This window comes from Cygnus olor, chromosome 2 (assembly GCF_009769625.2).
Source record: "Cygnus olor isolate bCygOlo1 chromosome 2, bCygOlo1.pri.v2, whole genome shotgun sequence".
Classification (NCBI taxonomy): Eukaryota; Metazoa; Chordata; class Aves; order Anseriformes; family Anatidae; genus Cygnus; species Cygnus olor.
In genome coordinates, this window is record NC_049170.1 from 105,036,887 (window position 1) to 105,062,889 (window position 26,003).

Genomic DNA, 26,003 nt, shown 5'->3' on the forward strand with positions numbered 1-26,003 from the left:
TCAACAACATCTTCCTAGATCATTTTGAACAAGACAGGGATAGCCAGTCTCATAGCTGACATTCCTATTGTCTTAAGGAAGAATGTTTATTTCTCTTCCACACATAGATAGCTTCATCTAATATCTTAGGGACACACACAAAGATGAAGAGAACAAGTGTACTTCACAATAGCATGATCCAAAAAAGGTTCAACAAAACACAGTAACCACAAAGCACCTTCTTTGCGGAGGGCACAGTATGGTTGCATTCATCATAATTTAAGAAACTGGCAACTTATCTGTCTGTATGCAAACTATCTGCAGGAAACGGTGTTGCTATACCACATAAGGAGAAGAAAAAAAAAAAGGTTCTTTCCTTCTAAAAAGAATACCATCACAAGGACTAACATTTCAACAAAGATCAAAAGAGGGGAACTGTCCAATCGCACTGGATGAAAACAACAAAAAACAAAGTCAATGCATTCAAGTTCTCAAACATGCAATATAGTAAACAAAAACTATGAGCATAAGATACTGCAGATGTTCCATTTACTATGCAAGTATTATTACCTGAGCTTTCACCAGCTCTTGTTTTAGGAAACAGAACAGATCTGTTCTTTATTTCCATTTTTGTTAAAGGAAGCGCTGAGAGAGGTTTTGCCACATGAACAGTAGGACTTGCAGACTGTAGAGTAAATATATCCCGTCTTCTAGATGGAGAGCCTGCTCCAGGCACATCTTGTACATTCTCCTCTCGAATCTGCACTTTAATAAACTTTTGCACAATTTGGAGAGTAAGAAATATTTAAATAGTCAACATTTTTATACCCCAAAGTCAAACTATTAAGCTCTATTTCCTTGAGCTGTAAGAACTCACACTGTCCGTCTTCACATTCCAACAGAAAAAAAAAATGGATTACCTGGTCTTCTCTAACTTCAGTTTGTAAACTTTTAAAATTGTAGGACAAATTTAATACAGGAGAATAAGAAAATTTACTCAACACTTACTATCTAGAAATTTTTATTCAATACTTTGGATGTTCTGTTAAGGCTGCCTCTCCCTAAACTATAAATAGTAGCAGAAAATAGCATTATTTATTACTACAAGCTGTATTTACTTAAAACTATAACGTCTTGAACAAATACTTTGCACTGTATTTTTACTGAAGAATAATCCAAAGTCAATCTATTAATAAAAGAAACATTAATAAATTGTACTAGCTGAATTTAACTGCCAACTCCTACAATATTCTGTATTTGCAGAGAAAGGAAACAGGGATGCCTCATGCAGAATGAGCTGTGTGTTCACTTCTGGTTACATAAGCAATGCTTCTAAAAAGTAAGAAAATCCCAGCATACTTCCTGCTTAATTGGACAGATTGTAAAGAAATGAGAAAACATTACAAATATCAGATAACTTAAAATTAGATTCTTTTGCTATATCCTCTACTTTTGTCATATAAGCAAGAGGACAAGAGGAAATGGCCTCAAGTTGCGCCTGAGGATCTTTAGGTTGGATATTAGGAAAAATTTCTTCACTGAAAGGGTTGCGAGACACTGGAACAGGCTGCCCAGGGAAGCAGTTGAGTCACCCTTCCCTGGAGGTATTCAAAAGACGCGTAGATGTGGTGCTCAGGGACATGGTTTAGTGGTAGATGTAGCCGTGCCAGGTTAAAGGTTGGAACAGATAATCTTAGAGGTCTTATCCAATTTAATGACTATGATTCTTTTCAAACCTTTTTCATATTGTACAACGTAACAGTTAAAGATGCGCACAACCTTCATTTCCTTCTCAACTTATTCTTCTCACCAACTTCCCTGCAGCTTTTCGTTTGTTTGTTTTGGGGGAGAGGGCGGGGGCAGGGAGGCTTGTTTGATTTAAATCAGAATCACAGAATTGTGGTTTGGGTTAGAAAAGACCTTAAAAGATCACCTAGTTCTACCACCCCTGCCATGCGCAGGGACATTTCCTACCCAAAGTTGCTTAAAGCCCCATCCAGCCTGGTCTTGAACACTTCCAGGGATGGGGCATCCACAGGTTTTCTGGGAAATCTGTTCCAGTGCCTCACCACCCTCATAATAAAGAATTTCTTCCTAATATCTAATTTAATTCTACCTTCTTCCCATTTAAAATGGTTATCCCTTGTCCCATCACTATGCCCACTGATAAAGGGTCCCTCCCCAAAGCAGTTTCCAGTTCAGTATCACACATATCATTTTTCTTCATCAAGAAGGTAAGTAGATATGCTATTTTATCCTTTCAGTGTCTTTAATTTCTCTCCTTGCACCATTATAATTAACCCAAAATACGTACTGGCTGTAAAAATGACAAATATCTATTTCTCTGGAGGAGATCAGATTACCAAGGAGCCTTTCTACTATTATGCTGATGAAAGCACAAAACCTGTTGGCTTCATAAATTTTATTATTATGCCTTAAATCAATCAGGGCAAAGTCTTGGCTTAAAACACATGAAGAGGAGAATCTGTTCTACACATTATCACAGACTTGTCCACCAAAAGGTTAAGTTCACCTTAAGGGTGCCCAGAAGGAGCTGTGGTGTCTTGTCCAATAACCTACTTTAACTTTTCATCTTAAAATATTATATAGACTAGCTAGAGACAATCATATATAAAAACAAATACCTAAATATATACGTAAATATAAAAAAAGCAGAGACAAACATATATATTGATATATATAAAAATATAAATCTAGCATTTCTAGAAATTGATGTATAAGTGATGGGTATACAGATGCAATTTTTGTTGGCAATGCAGTCTAAGTGTTCGCCTTACAGTACTTCTTTAGAGATGAATGAACCAAGACAAGAATCTCAGTTCCCAAAACGTGATCTTTTTCTTTTTGAAAAGTGAACCTTACAAATTTGGGGAGATTGGGTAGATGGGGGATTTAAATGAGAATCAAGTTTACAGAAATTGTGCTCCACATCTAAAAGATTTTAACAGCATTACTAGCTCTTATGCAGCAAAGCAAAGTCACAAACTAAGCTCTCAAGTAAGCCACGTACTTTTTGTCCGTTATCACAATGGATATAGATTAGCCCACTCCAAGGAATTACAGAAGGCTTCGTGGCAAGTGATGGATTAGGACTCACCAGAATTAGTGTACGGCTCCTAATAAAAGAAAAAAAGTTAGTATGATCCTCATATTAGATTGAGCATCTAAAATAGAGCTCACTAGCTCAAGAAAGAATGCATTTTAAAGATAGTAAATAAGTGAAGATGATCTAGAAATAATTTTTTTTTTTATTTTTTATCCAAAAAGATTTTTGGATATTCAATTTACTGTTCAGGTTTAGTTATTAGAAGATTAACAATAACAAGTTTTATAAATCAGTGTTATAAGTTTAAATTTTGTAAACAAGTTTTATGAACTTGTCATTGATGGTTGTAAAAGGGGACAGAGGGGGAAAAATTATTTATCATTAACACATACACCCTGTCAGGCCACATAAAACTACATGAATCAGATAAAATAGAGAAAATAAATCTTCGATGCTAGTCCACAAGGAAACTACTGTTCAACATATACTGCACAAATTATATCTTTGAAACCAATTCTAGTTTTAGATAAGCAACTTGCTTTCCTTCCTCCCATTCAGAACCACTGATTTTCAAAAAAATGAAAATGCTTTTAAAGTTATCAGTGGTTTCTATGATTATTCTGGGTAGCGCAAACTGGAGAGTCCACTCAACTCATTCCCAAGCAGTTACAACCTAACCCAGTCATTCGACCAGTGAGAACGTAAGTTCTGATTCACATGTTCCATATTCTATATCGCAAAATCTTAAATATAAAAGAGAGCAGAAAGAAAGCAACAAAGTTACTTTCTGCTGTCAAACAGACATCAACAGCCTCAAAATACGAAATCAGGATATTCATATATCCTTACAGAATTGTTTCAATAAATAATGGGTAGGATTTTAGTTTCTATCAGGAGGAAGCCTTTCATTGGCATAGCCAACCACTGCATACACAGAGCAACTGCAACCATATATTTTAGATTTTTTTTTTTATTAAAGTCTCAGCATTTTTCAGAATCTTTACATGTATGGTACTTATTTACACTCTCCCCCTCTCTCATATACAAGCTGTGTATGTGAGAATATGACTTACTAAGTACACACACTGTCTCAGTTACCCATTGTCACAAACCATTCCGTTATCAAGAAGTTGATAGGAGCCAGGACATCTACTGCAAACTTCATATACAAATCCGATTTGCATGGAGTCACAAACCACATGCGTCTCAAAGATCATATTCAGCCTGACGACACTACCTCTCAGTGCTTTCATTGCTGTGGAATGGAGCAGTCTAGGGAAGAAAAATTTTGCCTAACCACCCTTTCAAACCTTATTCATAAGGGAAGCCCCAGATACACTTTCTGAAGACGATTCTTGCAGTCTTTCCCGATTCCAACATTCCCTGCTCCAAAAGTGCATCTCCTTTCACAGCACCTACCAACACTCAGCACTGAGACACTTCCCCATGAAAATCTTCGAGCGGTACCAAATTCGGTAGGGACTCTAAACTTCATTATTCCACATTCAGACAGGTTAGAGGTTGCCTCAATCACATTCCAGTGAACTTAAGAGTTTTAGTCAAGCTGAAACAGGAGGCGGCCTGCTTGATCTGACATGCTCAAACACAGCAAAGGCAGTCCTTGATCTTCGGACTTGCTTTCGCTATCACTAAGGAATCATACCTTCTCCTTTCCTAGGCTAAATCAGTTCAAGAATTCCACACAGCTCCAGCAATCACAGTGCTTATTATAAAAGATTCTGCCTGAACAGCACAACTGCGTTTAGCACTGCAGTGAGATGGTCATGAAAAGCAGAAAACTAGGCAAGTGTAGCTTGCCATGCTTACGTCAGCCGTTCCCACAGGTCTGTTTCCTGTTTGCAGACCTCCGTTCTTGATGCAGACTACTTAATTTGACACAACTTGTCACCTTTCAACACATTCTTCTCAAGTGAAAGGAATACATTTTAAAATTACGCAATACAAGAAAGTTTCTTTAATGCTGTCTTCAATTCTGTCTTACTAAAAAATCATTCCTCAGACAGCCATGAGCCCAAGGGCACGGCGTTGGTGGTATAGTGGTGAGCATAGCTGCCTTCCAAGCAGTTGACCCGGGTTCGATTCCCGGCCAACGCAGTTACAATTTTGGTGAATGGAGTTAAAGCCAGTTGGAGGCCAGTCACTAGTGGAGTCCCCCAGGGCTCAGTACTGGGGCCAGTCCTCTTTAATATCTTTATCGATGATCTGGATGAGGGGATCGAGTGCACCCTCAGTAAGTTTGCAGACGACACCAAGTTAGGTGCATGTGTCGATCTGCTCGAGGGTAGGAAGGCTCTGCAGGAGGATCTGGATAGGCTGGACCAATGGGCTGAGGCCAACTGTATGAAGTTCAACAAGGCCAAGTGCCGGGTCCTGCACCTGGGGCACAACAACCCCAAGCAGAGCTACAGGCTGGGAGATGAGTGGTTGGAAAGCTGCCTGGCAGAGAAGGACCTGGGAGTACTGGTTGATAGTCGGCTGAATATGAGCCAGCAGTGTGCTCAGGTGGCCAAGAAGGCCAACAGCATCCTGGCTTGTATAAGAAGCAGTGTGGCCAGCAGGTCAAGGGAAGTGATTGTCCCCCTGTACTCGGCTCTGGTGAGGCCACACCTCGAGTACTGTGTTCAGTTTTGGGCCCCTCGCTACAAGAAGGACATCGAGGTGCTCAAGCATGTCTAGGGGTCTGGAGAACAAATCTTACAAGGAGCAGCTAAGGGAGATGACAAAATATCTATACCATGGAGCCCACCAAAATAAACCACTCTAAGCCTCACCACACTTTTACATATAAAGGAAAACTATGAAAAGAAACTTACTCTGGTTCAATAACTCCATGTTGTGGGGTTATAGTAAGGCAGTGAGCTGGCCATGAAAGCTCAAATGTCAGCATCCTATTAGAATGGTTGACAATTTGCACATGCCCGGTGTCAGCTGTTCCACCTGTAAAACAAAGGCGGCTACAAACAGCTAACATGTAAAAAAACCACAGTAGTGTCCAGAAGTCTGAGATGTATCAATTAAGATAAAGCATTTTCTGCCCTTCTGCCCTATTTTTACCTTCAAAATGCTTTAAGATATTTGTAATAATGTATCAAGTATTATAGGTATACAAAACATGAACAACACCTTAACCCCAACAATATAACCACAACTGTTCAAGCCAAGGTTATTGTTCAGGTGCAACATTACATGAAGCAAGATTATTGCTCAAGCCACATTTACAAACATAAACATACTAAGTAGTACAGTTATTTTAGTACTAGAATGTTGTTTTATTAACTTCAGAAAATACTTACTGACAGAAGGAGATGTCAAAATCAAGTGTTCAGGCTTAACAACCCAAGTCTGTTGAACATCTACTTGATTCTGAATAAGATCATCAGTTTTTACAGGTAATGGAGGACCCTGAGGTCCTTTAACGGGAAGAACATCCAAAGTTGCATTGATATGTCTGACAGAGTTCTCAGATCTGAAAAAATAAGATCGGGTTAAGCAAAAGTAGTAATGAAAATAACTTAGTAATTGTAACAGCCTACTTTTAATATTTTTCAAAATTTAATACTGAAATAAGATGCTCTTTACATGTGTTTTCAGTTTAAATCTCAGTTGAAAAAATGAAGTCAGCAGCTAAATCACGATGCAGCTTTTTCCCTGGATGTTTAGAAGTGGCTTAATATAAGGTACTAAAACAATTATCTTGAGGTGATAGCAAAGTAAATAGCTTTCTCCATACATACTTGGATTAAGAAGGCACTGCAGAGAGAAACGAAACAGTGCAAGTTGTCTTTAGCAGAATCACAGAATACCTGAGGTCAGAAGGGACCTCTGGAGATCAACTAGTCCAACAACCTGCTCAAAATATGGTCAGCCACAGCAGGTCGGTCCAGGCAGCTTTTAAATTTCTCTACAGATAGAAACTTGACAACTATCTGGCAGCCTGTTCCGGTGCCTGATCACCCTCAACAGGAAAAAAAAAAAAGTTTTATGTTTAAATGGAATTTCTTGCATTTAATTTTGTGCCTATTGCCTCTTGACCTGTCACTGAACACCACTGAGAAGACTGGCTCTCTTCTCTACTTTCCCCATCAGGTAGTTATACACTTGGATAAAATCCCGCCCCCCCCCCCTCAAGCCTTATTTGCTTGAGGCTAAACTAACCCAGCTGCCTCAGCCTCTCCATGCAAAACACATGCTCCAATCCCCTAGTCTTCCTTATGGCCCAGAACTTCACACTTTTGCTTGCAAAAAACATGGCAGGTAAGGTCATATACAAAAGCTAGGAAATTGCTATTTTGGGATTTGGTGTATTTTCTTAAGTTAAAAGCTTAACTCGCAATAAATTTGATTTTAAATAGTAAAATAGAAGCAGAATTCAGCAATTCAGGGAAAAATAGGTAACTTTTGCTCCATATAGTGTTATGTAAACGTCGCTCTTTTCCCTAATATGTCTACTTTTATTTTGTAAGCCTTCCGAGAATCCTCACACAGCTTAGAACAGAACTAATACCTATGGATTAATCCCTTAAGATAGTGATGAAATTGGAAAGGCAGCCAATTCATACCCATGACATAGGATTTCACAATGGTCATATAAGTAGTTAACAGATGTCTTCTGAGAATTACAGCTTACTTAGAAAGCGAAGATCCTCATGATGCTTAGCCAGTGAATAAATTCAAAACTAGAAGAACTGTTAAGGCTATTAAGCAGGGGGAAAAAAGGCTTGAAAAGTGTCCTGCTTGCTGCTGTGGATACTTGTTTCCAGTCTCTATCTTCACAATCCCACTTTGCCCAACAAACACCTTGCTAGTCTACAAATCTGTCAAGTAGACCAAAGTGTTCAGCATCTGGAGCTCAAGATGCACAAGTGATTCCAAGGCAGTGTGTAAATAAGTGTTAAACTGTTAATAATGTTAATTAACTGTTAATAATAAATGTTAAAGTGTTAAATGTTAAAGTGTCTAAATAGATGTTAATCAGGACTAGGTAGGATCCTTTCTTCACTTAAGTTACAGGATCTTGAGGGGAAAAAAGTATGAAGACTCAAGAACCAACTATGTTAATATGTTCTTTATAGTGTTAATGTTAACCCATATTTATTTTTTATGTATTTTGTTTTTATGCTACGCTATCTTAAGAATTTGGATCTTTCAGTTTTCAGGGCTCCAAGTGCTATAGCAACCTATCTAAATAAAAATAAGCCCAAATTAAAGACCAAGTCTCTGCCAATCCTCCAAAGAAATCCTCAGTAACAGACCACTTCATTTGGTCAGGAAAGGAAGCTTCAGCACCAATCATTCTTTTGATGAGCTATAGCATACATTACATTGACAGGCTGGCACATGAGCTGGACAAGGAAAAAGCCACTAATCCTTCCGAATATGAACTACTTCCATCACAAAACATCAAAAATTCTTGACAAGGAATGAGGTAGCTATAGTCCTGTAGGACCAACAGGAAAAGCTTAATCAGATTGTCCTGGTTTCAGGTAGGACAGAGTTAATTTTCCTCCTAGTAGCTGGCAGGGTGCTATGTTTTGGATTAGAATGAGAAGAGCGCTGATAACATGCTGATGTTTTAATTGTTGTAGAGCAGTGCTACACCAAGCCAAGGACTTTTCAGCCTCTCTCTGTCCTGCTAGCGAGCAGGCTAGGGATGCAGCAGGAGCTGGGAGGGGACAGACCCAGGACAGCTGACCCAAACTGGCCAAAGGGGTATTCCATACCATCTGACGTCATGCTGAACAATATATAGGGGTGGCTAGCCAGGGTGGAGTGGGGGGCCGGCTGCTCAGGGATGGGCTGGGCATCGGTCAACGGGTGGTGAGCAATTGCATTGTGCATCACTTATTTCGTACACATTATTACTATTAATACTATTATTATTATTATTATTGTTATTCTTTTCCCTGTCTTAATAAACTGTCTTTATCTCAACTCACAGACTTCACTTTCCCATTTCTCTCCCCCATCCCGGAGAGGGAGGGGGGAGGGTGAGCGAACGGCTGTGTGGTGTTTGGCTGCCAGCCGGGCTAAACCACAACACAGATGAAGAACAGGAAGTTGCAGATACAGTCTATGATGTCAACTTAAGGAATAGTTTAAAGGTTATCGTAATAGTTTAACGGATTACAGAGGAAAAACAATGAGAAGAACCACCTATATACTCACTGGGGCCATTCTCACCATAGAGGCAGCTCTTCAACTTGTGGAGCAAGTCACTTTCCATTACCGTCATTGAAATCTTCATGATTTCAAATGAAAGGAGCCACACTTCAGTTGGGCATTATCTGAAAGTTATCCTTATAGTTACATTACCTGTTTGATTCCAGATGATGTCCAGGAGATTGCTGGAAACCATCCCGATCAAAAACGAAACATCCAACCACAGTAAGGATGACTTTTCGCATATTTGCGTAGAAAAGACGGATGTCACTTGTCCCCCGTGGGATATCGCACACTATAAGAGTAATAGACCAATTTGAGTAAGAACAAATCAATAATACTCAGAAATTGCACAGAGATTTAGAATATAATCCTAATTAATAATCTGTTGGCTAACGTACTACAGTTCAAAAATGGCTTATAACAAGTTTACTTACCAGGCACAAATCAACATTAACATGAGATGCAACAAATATAAATACACAAAATTTTTAACTTTTTAATAATGCTTATTTTCCACCTTTATGCAAACAGTACATACTAATCTTATTCTACACCCAATTAAAGTTAAAAGTTTACCTTCTTTTACCCTGACAAATACAATTAATAAATTCCAAAGGCTTCATAGAGACTCAACTTTTAAGAGAAGTTATTTTTCAATTACTCAATCTATTCAATCCAATGTCTCGTTATTTAGTTATACCTGTAAATATCCAAAAGCCCAGAAATGTCAGCATATGATTTAAAAATAATTGTTTCATCAAAATTATTAATAATCTAGTCAAAATTTACTCCTTTGCTTTAAGCCACTTCATGTTAAACGGACAGAATGAAGAAGTGAACACTTCTTGCAGAAGATACATTTGATCCATTATTGTTTTTGCTGAATAGTAGATATCAGGGCAAATCGTTAATATTTGTATACAAATCTACACATCTACACTTCAGTAACGGTAAGACAGTAATAACTACTGTAGAAGAACTTTTAGTTAAAATTTACATGCAACCAGAAACTTGTTAACAAAGCCAAGTCTTTCAGAAGGATGTCTATCAGAATGTGATTTTGGAAGCAAATTATTTATTTATTCTGCCATATGTAATACCATTCAGCATGGAAATACATTCATCCTATAGGATGACCATTATTTCTACTCCATTAACTTTTGTTCTCTCTCCACACACACCTTGTTCCTTGAATTCCAGTTGTTTGTTCCCCAAATGCCCCTCACCTTCAGCCCATGTGTCCCATGCCCCTTTGGCAGTAACCCCTCTCAGTCTGGAAGGTGATCCCAATATCCTCTCCAGCTGACCCACTGTGGGCATTGCACGGGGCCATGAGGCTGATGGCTCCCCTGGGACAGCCCTAGGAGAGGCCAGGTCTCCTTCTTCAAGCACATAATTGGGGTTCACCACCTGCCTCTGAGCTCCTTGTGCTTGTGGAGACAGGCTGATCATTCTTTGATGGCCATGGGAACAGCAGGGGCAGGATATTATTGGGCTCCCCCACCTGCCATTGTTCCTCTATGCTCCTGTGCCCCAATGACACTGACACTTAGGAATGCCTGTAAAATTCTGGTTCTCTTAGGAGTATGCATACTGCCTAGTCTAATGGCACTGTTACATATACCACACTGATGTATCAAATGAGCACAATGATGACAAACTGACAATGCACTGTTTCAAATGCTAATGTTAGTACATAGATCTGGGATGACAGGAAGGCAAGGAAGGGCTTTAAGTTTATAACACTGTTAACAAAGAGCAAGAATAACCTACTTTGTTTCCCTAAGAGCTACTCCTCCAGCACCCCTCCTCAAAGGCTTATTTGCAGTACAGTATTACATTTCTCTTTTGAAAGTTCATAAAGCTTACCTTCTGTCACAAGCTGTTCCCCTTGAAATTCTTCATCAAATACAATGTTTCTCAATATGCTGTTTTCAGGGACTATGTGTTTTGCTACCTCAAGTTCACACATCATAGCTCTGTTACAGATGAGAAACCAGAGTCATTAAATTATTCAAAGTGTTGGAAGCATCAGTCTGAAAAGATGGCTAAGACTGTAAGAAACCACCATCATTTTAACTTTTATCATTTCTGGAATATCTAAGGTAGGCTGATTTGCTATCAAAATGATCACACATGCAGCTATTTCATGAGCTTTTTATTGAAAGTTATATGGTTAAATTCAACTAGGTTTAATACTTCATTTGAATAACAATAAATATGATGACTTTCGTAATGTTTCAGAGAATAACATTTAAGAGCAATTCTGAAAGACTCATTCACTTAATGAAATTTTGCACTGAATGATGATCACCAGCACCTTAGAACTCTGCCTATTTTCAACATTTCGCATGATCATTACACACCATACACAGCACAAGTCACTTTTGTTAAACGCAGAGCATGCCATTCAATTTTTGTGCATTGACATTGTAGAAATTCAAATATAAATACAGTAATATAGCCTCTACTTAAGCTAGGTAAAACATAACAGACACTAATGAAATCTGTAGAATTGTTGCTTTAAAAACTAAATCTACAAATGTATTGGAAAAAAAGGGATACCAAAGTAGAAGACAATTCTCGATGAAAAAAAAAAGCAAAAATCCTCCCCCAAAGATAATACATTCAAATTCAAGAAAAAAAAATTAAAAAGAAAACCCTTACCTAGGATTGCAGCTACAGTATGTAAACTAAACAAAAAACCCAAACCACCACAAACAACGCCCCCTCACCAAACAGCCTACCAGATGCAAGACTTACTGGATCTCCCCATGTCATCAAGGTTTGCTGTTTTGTGCTTGCCTTTTTGGAAGCATGTTAAAGCCATACCTGCGGCAGCATAAACCTCTAGCTTTAACATTTCATTAAACATCTCTCTACAGAACAATAGCAAAGTACATCTTACCTACGATACTGCTGCCTGGAAATTTCATCTCCACAGAAAAAACACACTGTTGATAACAATGTCTTTGCTCTAAGTAAGTTATTTTCCTTTTCCATGGGATTCCATGTTACAGTAATCACCTGATAAAAATAAATAGACAACATATTTTGGAAAAAAGTCTTAATTTTCCAAACATTAGTACTAAATATAAGTCAAAGTCAAATGAGAATTTAATGAAGAACTAGTCAGACATTTTCATTAATCACATTTATATTAATCAATAAAACATTCAGAATCAGGTAGCCTACTTACTTTGTATGTTCCTTCTCTTAGTACAAACTTCTCTGGAGACACCATCATTACCTGAGGATCCATAACTGTTTTTGTCTGTAGGTTTGCAAAGCACAGTGCTTTAACATAAGCAGCCCGAGAACCTGTATTTCTTATGCGGAAGGAAACTGTACTTAATCTTGAAGGCAATAATCCATCCAGTGTTAACATGTAACTGTCTGATAGTTTCTTAACACTTTCTAAAATCACATTGTTAGTTCCTCCATATCCAGATAAAGGTATCTGGGGAAAAAATAAAAAGCAGTGCTTCAAATTAAAGCCTTACTAAAGCTTCTGTAAAACCATGTTAAACTATACAAAGACATACAGCAGAGCAACTGAAAATGATTAAAACAAACTCGAAAAGACTTTCGAGAAATAAAGAAGCTTAAGTTCATTTAACTTGTTTCAAATTCTATTGAAAATTAATTTAAGGACTATCTATAAAAGCAAAGAAGTTCAGATTTTTGGCAGTTCTGGAGTTAAAATCTTGGGCTACTTTTACCATAGTGCATAAAATCTTGCTTCTTTCTTCACACGTGGAAAAAAGTGCATACAAAGTTAAGGCTGCTCAATATTTAAATTCCAAAATGTAAAAGCCATATAATCTTTTAACAAGTATACAGATGCGCATCGTGAATATCTTGAAAAGTTTTGTCTTTGACAGAAACAGATAAACAATGTTATATTTTCAACAAATTCAGAAAAAAATCTATGTGCAGAATTACTAGAATTTAGGTTAGGACTCTTACAGTAAACTTGATTCCTGGCCGTGATCGAATCCCCAGCTGTTTGATTTCCAGCTTTGCAAAGAAGTAAGTTACACGAGTAGGTGTAAACATCAAGTATATATTAGTGTCTTCTTTGGGACGGATTTTGAGTTCCCAACTACTAGTTAGGCGCTCTTCTGATCCAAATATACTTTGCAGCTATAAAAAAAAAAGAAGATACTAGAAATAAACAACTACAGTGAAAAGGTGTATACTAAAAAGACTTACTTCATTAACAACCCTAAATTAGCTTCATCAAAATCTGAACTAAGTTGACAACGGCAGATATTTAAGGTTGCAATACTTAAAAGAAAATATGCGGTTCAAGATGCTTTATATTCTCACAGTGAGCACACCAGCACCTCTCAGTTTAGATCACAGAACTCCTTCCTTTCAATCCCCAATACAGTGTGTAAGGCTGGACTTAAGTAGTGCTACGTTAATTCTTATAACTAAAAGCTTTAGCTGAGAGATCTGAAGACTTGGGGACAAAGGGATATAAATTTATGAGGACTATATAACAAAAATTCTGTAGTTACAATAATTCCGAAGACTAATTCAAGTTTCTCCTTCATCCCTCTCATACACACAGTCCCTTGGAGTAAATCTGGGATCCTTCTTGCAAGAAGGACCACTGAAGGATCACTCCAACAGTTATCAAGTTTGTTGTGCTAGGGCAGTTTGAAGAGCTGTAAACCGAGCCCCAGTTTGATGCAGCCTTGCATCAGCTCTCCCTAAGGTTATCAGGGTAGCTCTGCTACCATATTCATCTGGGCAGTCTCAAAGTAAATACATAGCTTGTTAGTCGCTGATTTTTTATTTATTTTTTTTAAACACAAAGGAACAAGCACTTCAGGGCAAAGACAGCAAGCTGCAGACACAAGATCCAGAGACAAAACACCTGTTTGGTTAAAGCATCAAGTCTGTAAGAAGCCACAATTTAGCTGTGAAGACATTGATTTTAGGAAAATAAATAAATAGCACTTTGAGTTGATTGAGCTCAAAATAAAGTTCTCAAAATATCTTGAAAGAAATTATGTATAGATACAGTCACAGGAACACTGTTCTGAGAAGGCACCAAAAGGTTACGGAGATACAGCAGCAAGGAATTTGCTAGAACTCTCCAACTATTCTAACCCCAAAGTGATGGCTTATCGATAAGGACACTTTCTAAAACAAGTCTAACCAGAAGTTTGTCCTATGGAAGTGCGAACCACAAGCTTTAGGTTGAGCTGGGAGATCACTTCTTTTAAAAGAAGTGAGAACAGTTTAACCAGCCCCTTCACAAGTTTCAGCATAGCTGGACACCGGTATCCTAATGCTCCTTTCAGTAAAAGAGCCATTTGCTCCTCTGGCTCTATCAATTAGTCTCATATGATAGTCACTCAGGAAGAATGAACAGGCACACCAGACACAAGTATGAGCTCTTTAATTAATCAGCCATGTCTCAGCTGCATTAAGTATTAAACTACTTAGCAGGTTCAAGCATTCTTTAGAAAAACTGTGGGCAGGGGGGCAATAATGTGTAATTACTGACTCCAGCTAGAAGAAAAAAAACTCAGTTTCCACAGTTTCCAACTTATTTGGAATGTTAATTCTTTTACAGTCCTCACTGGCCAATGCACTCCTGGGTTACCTGCTCATCCTCTTAACTGAGGCCTACAGTGTTATTACAGAAAGGCACAAAAAATTATTTTGGCAGTTAACACTGCCAGTAGATTTTCTGCTTTCTGTTCCTGTTGGAACAGAACCACCTACCAAAACACAACAACCTACCAAACAATTCCATCCAGATCACCTTTAATGCAGAGTAATGGAACTTAAGCCACACTGGCTAAAACCCTCTCAGATTGTTGGAGAACGAACATAAGTTTACAAATGACCCAGAGAAAACCAGCTACCCTTCAAAGGAAAGGCTACAGATGAACCAGTTAATAACTGGGAACTGAATCTGCTGATAAGCACAGGAAAAACATCTCCAGTACTTCCAGAATTAAAAAAAGAAACAGGCTCTGATGTCCAGAATTCCGTACAATTACCATGGCATCTGATGCCTCATTAGTTACAGATTTTCTCTTTTGTGAAGTCTGAAATTCAAAATCTATTTGGCACATTAAATGTCACATGCCTAGCCAAGCAGTGTCACGAGTCTATCAACATTTCAGAGCATGTCTGACTCCTCTCTGTTAAGGCTGGTCAACCCAAGACAGGGATGAGCAAGGTCCTGGTGCCAAGATCGAACAGAGCACCAGCAGAAAAGGGAATACCACTCCAGTTTTGATCGCCACCACCTTCAGTCAAGCAGGCAATGCCACAAAGAGCTATGTCAACAGCCTGGTCAAGAGTACTGCCAGAATTTAGTGGGTGCTTCAGAGACATCCTTTACCTGAAAAACAAGTCTGAGGAGGATAACACAGCCTAATTCATGAAATTGTCCTTTTGTGCTGGCATGACCTTGCATGACAAGTCAAATTGTACACAGCTTGAGTGTACATCCACTAATATAAAGAAATGGGACACAGGTTGGCAGATTGAACATGACCACCGCACAGGACCAAAAGAGCAATCAAAATCCTTATCAGTGCAGTACAAGACCATATGATGACCCAAAATATCTCTTTGAAAAGACAGCCAGAAAATTACAAAGATTTCCCCATCTTAATATATGCTTACTGTGTGAAATTCCATCCAAAGTAGACAAACTATTTTCAATCCTGCCATTCCACTGAGCTAGTATAACTATATATTAAACCTTTAACCCCATTCAACTCTTCTGGACTGAAAACAGACTAGTGAGTGAGCTGCTATTCTAAAATAGCAAATCCAAAATTCACTTTCTGTGATGAAATTTATTTGCAGAGATCCTCTACAACTTGATTTCTAATCTAGCTTAGCTACCACTGAGCAAGCACTACAAATCAGACAAGTTTTGACATTTTTATTATAAACTTATCCTGATAGATAACAAATACGAAAGAGAAATTTTCTTTGCAGTTACCTGAAAGCAGTCCTGATCCTGGCCTCTTATCACCAGTCTTAAATGCTGAGTCACAGATGGAGAGTTATTTCTTAGAGTTAACTTCTGCTGGCTGAAAAAATATAAATTCAGTTATACTTTGCAGCAGATATAAATTAACTATATGTATTTATTCATGGGAGCAATGTAAATGGGACAATTGAAGCCATTTCATAAAAAACATGACCTCCTGATACAACAGAATGTATTAGCTAGAAAGTCACTTCTATATTCTCAAACTTAGACTTTACAGCACTATACATCATTACACATTGGTCCTCATACAGCAGAAAAATGTGTATATATATATATAGTTTTTCTGAAGTTTAAGTATTGTAAATAGCAACTTGAACTATCAAAGAACACAGCAGTTGTGTCAATACCAAAATTCCTTTAAAAATTCAAAAAATGAAAACCATTTTAAGACAGAAATGTTATTAGATTTTCCAGAACCACTCAGTTATGCAAAAGCAGGCTTGTAACTAGCACAACCCAGATTCATTGGAACAGTGGTAGAGAACTAAATTAAGGATAACGTTTCCTTTTCATGTGCTCTTCAATAGGATTGTACCACAGAAAGTTATGGCCACTTGGCAGCATGAAGTTGATCAAAAAGCATTTTTTCCCCTCTGATATGTCCTGGCATTGACCAGGCTTCCAAGTACTCAGATCCTTCTTCAGAGGTAGGAAACCTCTCCAGCAAGAGGAGCTAGTGCCTTTTTTGCTTTAGTGAGTCAAAAACCAATCAACATAATCTGACAAGCCCCAAAGCTGGTAAAAACAAGAGGAAGGATCTTGCAGTTAGAGCAAACAGGAGGGAGAGAGACCAAAGCCTCTCCTCAGTTTTCAGCAGCATACACTGTTTTGTACACTACTGAAACAAAAATTTTAAGAAGTTCAGCTTCCTAATAGTTTTTGTGAGTCAAAACTACTTTTCAGGATGAACAAAAAAAATAGAGTTGAGAAAATCATTCCAAAACACAAAACAACAAAACTACTATTTTAGAAATCCACTATTGTGACAAAAAAATACATCTATCAGAAGTGGTTCTATGGCTCACTTTAGAATGGTAACTGGTAACATCCCAGGGAAGTGGTGGAGTCACCATCCCTGGAAGTATTTACGGAAAGGTTGGACGTAGTGCTTAGGGAGATGATTTAGTGGGTGACATTAGTAGTAGGGCAATGGTTGAACCAGATGATCTTGGAGGTCTTTTCCAACCTTAATGATACTATGATTCCTTGAGAAGTTCAGTATTAGTACAAAAGTGCATTAGTCCCCAAAGTAATACTTAGTAGAAGTCCAGAGATTTGCAAAAATTGCAATCTTGACACACAAAAGAAGCAATAAAGTATATCTCAACAATTATGAAAAGTTTTACTGAATCCTGGAATAATGAAACTAGAATCTTGAAACTACATAAAAATTCAGACAAGAACTAGTCTGAAGGATAAATAATCATGGTTTAGGAATGCAACGGATTCTCAATCACTAATAGTTTTAATATCAGAACACAATCAAATTCAAATAAATTCAGGGAAGTTCAGACTGTGCTATTCAGACTGTCATTACCAGACTGTATTCTTCCAGACTTAATGAATTGAAGAAAAACAGATATTTCTAGCAAGAGAAAGTCGTCATAAGAATTAATAGAATGTTTCCATTTTATCTGGAAAATATTTTCTATTACATTTCTACTTACATTACACACAAATCTTACAGAATCAGGTATTATTTAAACAAGAACTAAAGGCTCTTGAATAAAGAAGCCTTAAACAAGATCACAATTAGTTTCCAAAAATTTATTGTCCAAAAATTAAATTTGTAATATACTGCTTCTCTCACTTGTGTACAAACAGCTTAGCTTATCACCTGTGGATTATTATGTGAACAGGAACAGTACAGAAGTTGTGCTGCAAATAGCATGATATTCTATATTATATTGCACTTACGTATTTTAAGTTTTACTTACACTGATCCTCCAAGTTTTACTCCTCCCCAAGCAATGAACTGCTTGTTGGAGAGGATGGGTGGGATGTCTGAGCAGCTGGCAGTTGTAGACACAGGTCTATTTTCCACAGACTCCACCTCACCTTTCATCACCACTTCATACTGAGGCCCAGATGGCAGAACAAGGATTTTCAAAACACTTTAAAAAATAATTAAATAATTTTTAATTCAATCACAGAACAAGATTAGCTGGTGAAAATAAAACATAACTGAAAAAAATACTATAGATAGGCCTTTTTAAACTACCTTCTTGAGGAGAAAATGCACTTTTATTTTACTAAGTATGGCAGAGCTTTTAAGTATGACAGAACTTAAATCCTTCAGGTTACAGGCATGTGTGCTGCACGTACCTCATACTGTCGTCTGAAGCATTTCATCTGGGCATGGCTCAGTCAAGTGTTTCAGAGACTACAGCTAAAGAAAATATTTTTTGCCCATGCTGATTTCTGATTATTTTGACAGACTAACCTTGGAGAGAAACCATGAAGTCTGGTTGTCTCTTTGTACTGTACAGAAATGCCTTTTGTAATGTTTGTAAAGCTTCAGTGAAGTTTCACAAGTGCAATATACCCAGGAGTTTCAAAATTCCATAGCATTTTAAACCACAAAAATCAAGGTTCTCTCTTCAGTTTGTTTCCTGGGACACTGTGCCTATGGATAAGGCTAGCTTTTCATGACAGAGCCTCTATGCGGCAGGACACAAGTACAGTGCGGATGACTACTGCCTTCTTCAGACAAAGCAGAGAAATAGACGAATGAGAGCATCAAGGCTGCAGATTTAAATAATGAATTAGAATGAAATAGGCTAGTACTGAATAGGAAATTTGGACCAAACTATCAAACAAAACTGGGAGGGAAAACTAAACAAAAAAATAAAGCAGAAGAACAGGGAAAGCCAAAGTGCCACCGAAGTAAAAAAGACAGAAAATCAGCAGAGAAATAAAACAAAAAAAAATAAAGTATATACAGGGAAGGAAGTAAAGATTGAAATTACCTAACCAATGATACAGGGAACAAGAAACAAACATTCAAAAATGCAAAAAGAGGAAAAAAGCCATTAGAAAAAAAGGCAGAATGCAGTAAGGATACCAAGCTCACAAGGAACAGGCTGAAGAATTTGCTATAGCATAGACCCACTTAAAGCCAGGAATGAAACTCAGGAACCTCTGTCTAGCTGTCCTTGAATTCCTGTGATGCCTACTGACAGTCCTGTATCCCACCAGCAGGGAACAGGAATTCTCATTATTGCTTTAGATAGTTTAGTAGTCATTTGGCAGCATTTGCAAGTGAATTTAAAAGGTTCCAACCCTGCTGAGCACCTAGAGGCTGTAAAGCAAAGCAGTTATGCACAAGGCCACAGGAAAGCACAGATCAATCACTTCGCATGCCTATCCATTAGGATCATACTGTCATTAGCACAGAACTCAGCTTTTAATTTAACGCACAGGGTATGCCCAATTAAGCTAGATAGTGAAGCTGAACATATTTTGGACAGATTCTTTTGTCTATTCTTGCTCTATTTTAGAGGAAGTTTTATTATAAGCTATACTTATTAAGCTGTTATTATTTATACTATTTACTATACCGTATATACACTATACTATTATTTATACTAAATTAGCATTTATTAAACTAGTTTTAAACTATTTATTATAAACTATATAAACTATTTATATATAAGTGTAATTATTCATATATTTTCCATTTGTAAGTTGAATACACACATTAGTATTATACAAGATTTATGTAGTAACCTCTGCTCAGTTACAGCAGCCAAAATTAATACTTTTGATGATCTCTGCTTCAGGTTTTCAGTTGTAGAACAGAATAAGTATTTCCCTTGTCTCAACTAGATGAAGGAAAGGAAAGGTAAGGTACTGAAAGGACTGCAGAAGTTAAGTTCTAAAAAAAGTTTTAAAATAAACTTTGCTGTACTTTAGAAGCAAGTACCACAAAAGGTCTTGAGGGAATTACTGGTTTTTGTTTTGTTTTTAAAAGAACAAGTTTCAAGATAGCTGCTGATTTGTGACAGGGAAAATTGCCTACATGTTAAGCTATGCACAGTAAATGAGGCAGGCAATCTATGGAACAGGTGATTCTTAGCAGAAATCTAGTCATGAATGGGGAACCAAGAAAGCAACACAAGGCAAAGTTCTCTCCACAGTGTTCCCTGCTGGAGACACACATTTGTTCATGACCATAAGGTTGAAAGTAACCGTTTAAAATAGGCAGCATAAAATCAGTTATGTTACCTTTGTATAGACGTTACGGTTTTTGGAGAAAATATCACAGTCACTTCTCGTTCTTCTTCAGGAAGAAGGAAGAGATTGCCTGGTTCAACAGCAAAGCAGCTGTCCTGATTTGATGTCTGAAGGTGAATGGGGGGGAAAATGGGGAAGGTTAATTTAAGGGCAGTAAATATTTCTAGAACATACAATGCAATCTGGCTGTCCCTCTGTCATACATGCAATTCAGATAACTTAGATACACCTGACAGCTTCAGAACTTTTTCACATCATCTCACATAAGCTAAATTCTTCCAACAGTTGGACAGCATAAATATCTCTAGCAGAAGACAACTGTGTATACAACAGTAAAAGAGCCACAAGGAGATTTAAAGAATTGAATAGTAACTACAACATGGCAATGATACACTACTAGCTAAGTAACAGCACTAGCCTCAACATAGGGTACCAACTCTTAACATTACATTAACATAAGTTTTGTGGCACTACTCATGCACCTATCTCCATGGCCTCTGTTCCAAGAAATTTTGTGCTCACAGCCATCTACTTTGTTTTATACTCATACATAATATATATATATATAACTAAAATAGGACCTAACTGCTCCTTTTTTTTGACCTCAAAGTGCTAGTTTTAAATGTGTCATTACCCTTCAGTATGGGACCAGACTCTCCAGGGATTTTCAGACAAATTATAGTAAGGTGAAAAGAACGTATATACCTGAAAAGAACTCAGCTTCATACCTAACTTGGCAAGCTGTCTATAGAAAACTAATGCAGCTTTATTAAAAAAAAATAATAAAAAACATTTACCAATGCTAATATTCCTACTTGTTCTAAAGGAACTTTACTTCATGAGCTAATTAACATCAGCTGTGTAGTGCAGGATTCACTACTTCTACACGTGTTATAAGTTTGTTAAAAATCTATTCATTAAGATACATAAAAAGTATATTTGTTAAAAGAAATATAATCAAAGCTGAACAACAAAATTCTCATCTGTTTTTTCCAATTGTACGAACTCATCTGTTATCTTTCATTCTCTTTATGTCAACTTGTAAACCAGTTAAGCTAGGATCTCAAGGCTTAACTATTTTTTCCAAATACAACATTAAAGGCACAAAACACATGATTTCAAGATGGAGAAGCCAGCCTACCTTAACTTTCAAGTATACACCAATGTTTCCAGCATTTTTCAATGGCAGCTGCTGTTTGGCTGTTGAACCCACAGTAGCAGACAGATGTATCGTCTGGAAATGGAAAATTGTGTATGTATGTGTGTACACATATAAAAACATAAAATATAATGTATTATAAAAACATATTACTGGAGGAAGCAAACTATTCTTAGAACATACTTTGCAAATACATGCAAACCTGTAAGTCCTTTGGAGCATGTATCCTTGCTGTTCCAGCTCTTGCTCGAAGAGGAATACTTTTAATCACACTGCTAGGTCCCGGACTATCCAATTCCACATCAACTCTTGCCAAGAATTCATCCGCTGGACCCAAGGGATCTAGGAACAACTCCATCAATCACAGAACTCAAGCAAGTCTGCTAGCAGCAGAGGCCATTCCTATGGACGTGTTGATCAGTAGCTGAACTGAGACACCTTACCCTCAAGTGGGGTTATTGATATAAGCTCTCCCTATCACTCTGACAACACGCAAACCTACAGGTAAAGTCTCAAAGGATATTATTTAAGATTTTTACCTTTCTGCCAAATATGGCTGAAATTTTCTAAAGCAAACCAAAAAGCACACTAGCCAAACTAGCTGATATACTATTTCTTTGAGGAAGCCAGGGAAAAAAAAAGATATTTTTTTTCAAATTTCTCATCCATATTGCAGCATTTTCTTAAGCGATTATTTAATTCCCCTCAGCAAAAGAAGAGGGAATTTCACACATCTTGAAGTAGATAATCACTTTATACAGCCTGATATGGAAGTGTAAGTACCCCTGTTAACATCTAAATGATTAAGACATAGAAGTATGCCTTCTCCTTCAGGTACTAAATTTAAACATGATACCCAAAACATTAGGACACAAACCAAAGACTGTTTAATTTCAAATTTGCAGCCTGTTTCTACAATGTTAACATATGCATACATTAAAAGTCAAATTTGTTTTAGTTAAAAATGAAAATCAAATTACTATACCTGAACAAGAAATTTGTTTCTTAGGTGCATGGAAGAGAACCCAAACAGTTAGAGCTTCAGGATCCTGAAAAAGAAATTGGTTGACTCATCTCATGGAGTAGACAGATTTTGAAGAGAAATATAAAAAAACTTGTAGCAATAAAACACTACTCAAATAGGTAGGCTCTGTAGAAATCATTACTGTGAATTCAGATGTTCAGAACTCATTTCAGACAGTAACAGTGAGAATCAGCCAACTCAAACTACTTACTTGTCCATCGTAACTTGCATGGATCACATGATTTACAACCGATGGAGCTGCTATCTGAGAAACCGTATCCATTTGGAGTGACTGCTCACTAGGAGGATTAACTGGTGCCTTGGAAAACGTGAAGCAACGCCAAGCTACTGCATTCTGTACACAAAATAAAGTTTTTAATGTATTAAAACCCTTATTGTCACTAACAAGAATACTGACAGAGCTGAGAAATGTAAGGCCGTCTCTAAACAGTAAAACTAGTCTGGAAAAATAATTAGATTAGCCTGTAGTTTTAGTTGGTATGCTACAGTCCAGAAAACATTCTGAAGATAGTCAGAAACCCTTCTGCAGTAAAAGGAGACAACCATTAGTGGAAGGCTTCGAGAAGTTTGGCTACGCAAGGCCAAACCTGACCAGACACTGAGAAGATGATCCAACCTTAACATAAGGCCAGTCCTTCCCCTGCTGTCCCCACATAAGGGAACAAGACAACACAGGAAGCAGCCAGTCTAGCCACTAACACAGAATCTGCATTGCCTCAGAGACGCAAAGGGGAGCATGTTGTAGCCTACAATGCAGGGCATTCCTGCCTAGTGGGAGAGAGCAGGCAGAGTCTCACTCTCACTCCTGCAGAGGAGCACAGAACTTGTTCAACTTGCTGTGAAGCAAGGCTGCTTGTTTCAGTCATCAGCTTCCACTTGGATAGTTCCGTCTTCTCTAAAGGAAGGTTTAGGCAACACAATTCTTTTGCTATCTGCTCAACTACTGACTCAAATCATGCAACACATGGACAGATTGTGGCTGTGCTGATTTACAAAAGGAGGGGAAAAAAAAAGAGGTTCAACTTTTTCCAGAAGCACTTTTGTTGGTACCATTACAGCTGAATCAGATTACACCACCCAGTGAAAATTATTTCCTTACTAACTTTAGACTCCTTGGGATTTTTACATCTAGTGTCAAGGGCATATTTTTCATTTACATACACACCAAAAAGGGTTTTATTAAAATTCAGTATCGCAAGAAGTTAACTTTCACATACAAGATGCTTACTGTACTTACTGCATTAATAATCAGTCTAATTGGCACAAAAGCATGGGTTTTGTTGGTAAGTTTTAGTGGAAGAGCCTTCCAACTGCCAGAAGTCAAGTCACCAAAATCCAGATAATCTTGTTTTCCTGTTTCCACCTGGTTTTAAGGCAAAGCAGAAATCATAAGGACGGAAAAGCACCAAAATGCACTGGCATACAAAAGCAGCAGGACACTACATTACGTTAACTGTAACATTTTAGCTAGTTAAACTTCAGGAAAATAACTAGAGGGGTTAATTTTGTTTCTATAAAAATACTTTGTGTTGTGATCTGTAGCAAAATACAGCTTTTATTTAGTACACTTTACCATCTCAATAAGATAACAAGATATGTAGAGGTATAGTATGGTTTACTTTTAATTTAAAAACGGAGCAAGTTTGAATGAAGAACATGGACAACGATGGATTTTGTCAAACTACTTATGAAAGTTACATTGAAAGTTAAATTCAAATTTACGTAAGTATGAAAATAGTGCATCTATTCCTATATATTCAACTAGGATATCATTAAAACTTGTTTAAAATGTTTATTTAGGCCAAGTAGGTTAACAGTTCAGGGTAAGATGAAAAAAATTGTTAGCTGTGATTAATATACTGACAATTTGACTTTTGTCAGCAAGGTCACAGACAACCACATAATTTGCTGAGACACCTCCAAAAGTAGTATCATGCACACTTCTGCCTGACCAGACTCTTAAATGTACAACTGCACAAATCCAAATTTAGTTCTTAGAGTTAGTATACTACCTCCCATCTAGCTGTTTTTTATGGTAAGACAGATGATAAAGCATTCCATATACCTATTTACTTTCAATTATGAACTATTCTGAAAGAAAAGATTCTCTACAGCCATAAATAAACCCAAAGCAATAACTAACCATGACAAAACCCACTTCATGTAATTAAAAAAAATGAAAAAATAAAACTTACAATTGGAATGCTTTTCACTATGTTTTAATGCTAAATGATGTCCAACACAGTAGGTAATGTATACTGAAAAAGCATTAGATGTTAAAGACCTCATCCGTTCTTTTAATAATGAAAAAGTAGTACTGTTTAATTATTTTCACAGTTGTATAAGAATTCTTCATGTTCAACTAGGTGCTCTTCCATAATTAAAACTTCCTAAGTAGTTATAAGTTTCTAAAAAATATTCTTTTATATTCCCTACCCATCCCTAACATAAGAAATTCTAGGTTCCTTTGAGGAACAACATCACATTCCTATTCTTTGTCAGAGCCATTAAAGTATTCATAAAATTCCAATTAAAAAACACAACTGGCCACTTACTTCTAAATGAGGATTTTCAGCAACTGCTGTCAGAACTACCCTACTTGCCAAAGCTTCTGCCTGAATGATTGTCTCAGCATCTGCAGAAACTGGCCAAGATGAAACGCTGAGAATACACTGAAAGATCCCCGAATGACAAGGTAGGAAAAGTATTTTCAGGTCATCAGTAGAATGGGGTCCTATGATTGTTTTGTTCTTGAACACAAGACATTGATATTTCGCAGGATCCACCTGAAAAACAAAATCTATGTCAATTTCAACAAGCCTTTTGCTGGAGGACAGCTTCTTTCAAATTACTATATTCGTCTGGCACCACTGCTCAACACAAACATCCTGTATGTGTTTTTGTTCAACATTAATTCGTGCATCATCATAATTACATCCCACTTCCATCTCACCCAACTGTAGGCATTTGTTTTAAAAGTTAGATTAGTCAGCCTGAAAGTTGCTGGGGTTTCCTTTCCAGCATCTACTGGAAGATTAGGATTGGGATTATAGTATTTATTATTTTTGAAAAAGAATTTAGAAGTAGAGTCCTGATTTTGGAAAAAAAAATAATCAGCAAAATAATTAAAAGAAACCAATTTTACTTGGTGCTTTTGGCCAAAGATGGGAGGAAGAAGTGTGAGGGAAGATTAAGGGAAAGGTTGATAGGATGGATATCAGCAGTAAATCCTAGCCTTAAAGTTTCTGTTGAACATATTCATCTATAATTTGTAAGCAGGAGTGACCACCTGCAA

At 37.3% G+C, this 26,003-nt stretch overlaps 1 protein-coding gene and 1 non-coding gene across 2 annotated transcripts in view; one reads left to right on the forward strand and one right to left on the reverse strand.

Moving 5' to 3' along the window:
* CEP192 (centrosomal protein 192) overlaps positions 1 to 26,003 on the reverse strand; it is a 66,749-nt gene that overhangs the window by 13,973 nt on the left and 26,773 nt on the right. Inside the window, 18 exon segments of the mRNA XM_040549950.1 lie at positions 550 to 754; positions 3,011 to 3,116; positions 5,881 to 6,004; positions 6,361 to 6,533; positions 9,380 to 9,521; positions 11,099 to 11,208; positions 12,138 to 12,256; positions 12,429 to 12,689; positions 13,199 to 13,375; positions 16,215 to 16,305; positions 18,206 to 18,382; positions 20,496 to 20,611; positions 21,646 to 21,738; positions 21,866 to 22,005; positions 22,649 to 22,712; positions 22,899 to 23,042; positions 23,946 to 24,071; positions 25,264 to 25,494. Coding sequence (XP_040405884.1) covers positions 550 to 754; positions 3,011 to 3,116; positions 5,881 to 6,004; positions 6,361 to 6,533; positions 9,380 to 9,521; positions 11,099 to 11,208; positions 12,138 to 12,256; positions 12,429 to 12,689; positions 13,199 to 13,375; positions 16,215 to 16,305; positions 18,206 to 18,382; positions 20,496 to 20,611; positions 21,646 to 21,738; positions 21,866 to 22,005; positions 22,649 to 22,712; positions 22,899 to 23,042; positions 23,946 to 24,071; positions 25,264 to 25,494 — 2,599 coding nt within the window.
* Positions 5,090 to 5,161, forward strand: TRNAG-UCC. Its single transcript has one exon. It is a non-coding gene; the product is annotated as a tRNA-Gly (tRNA).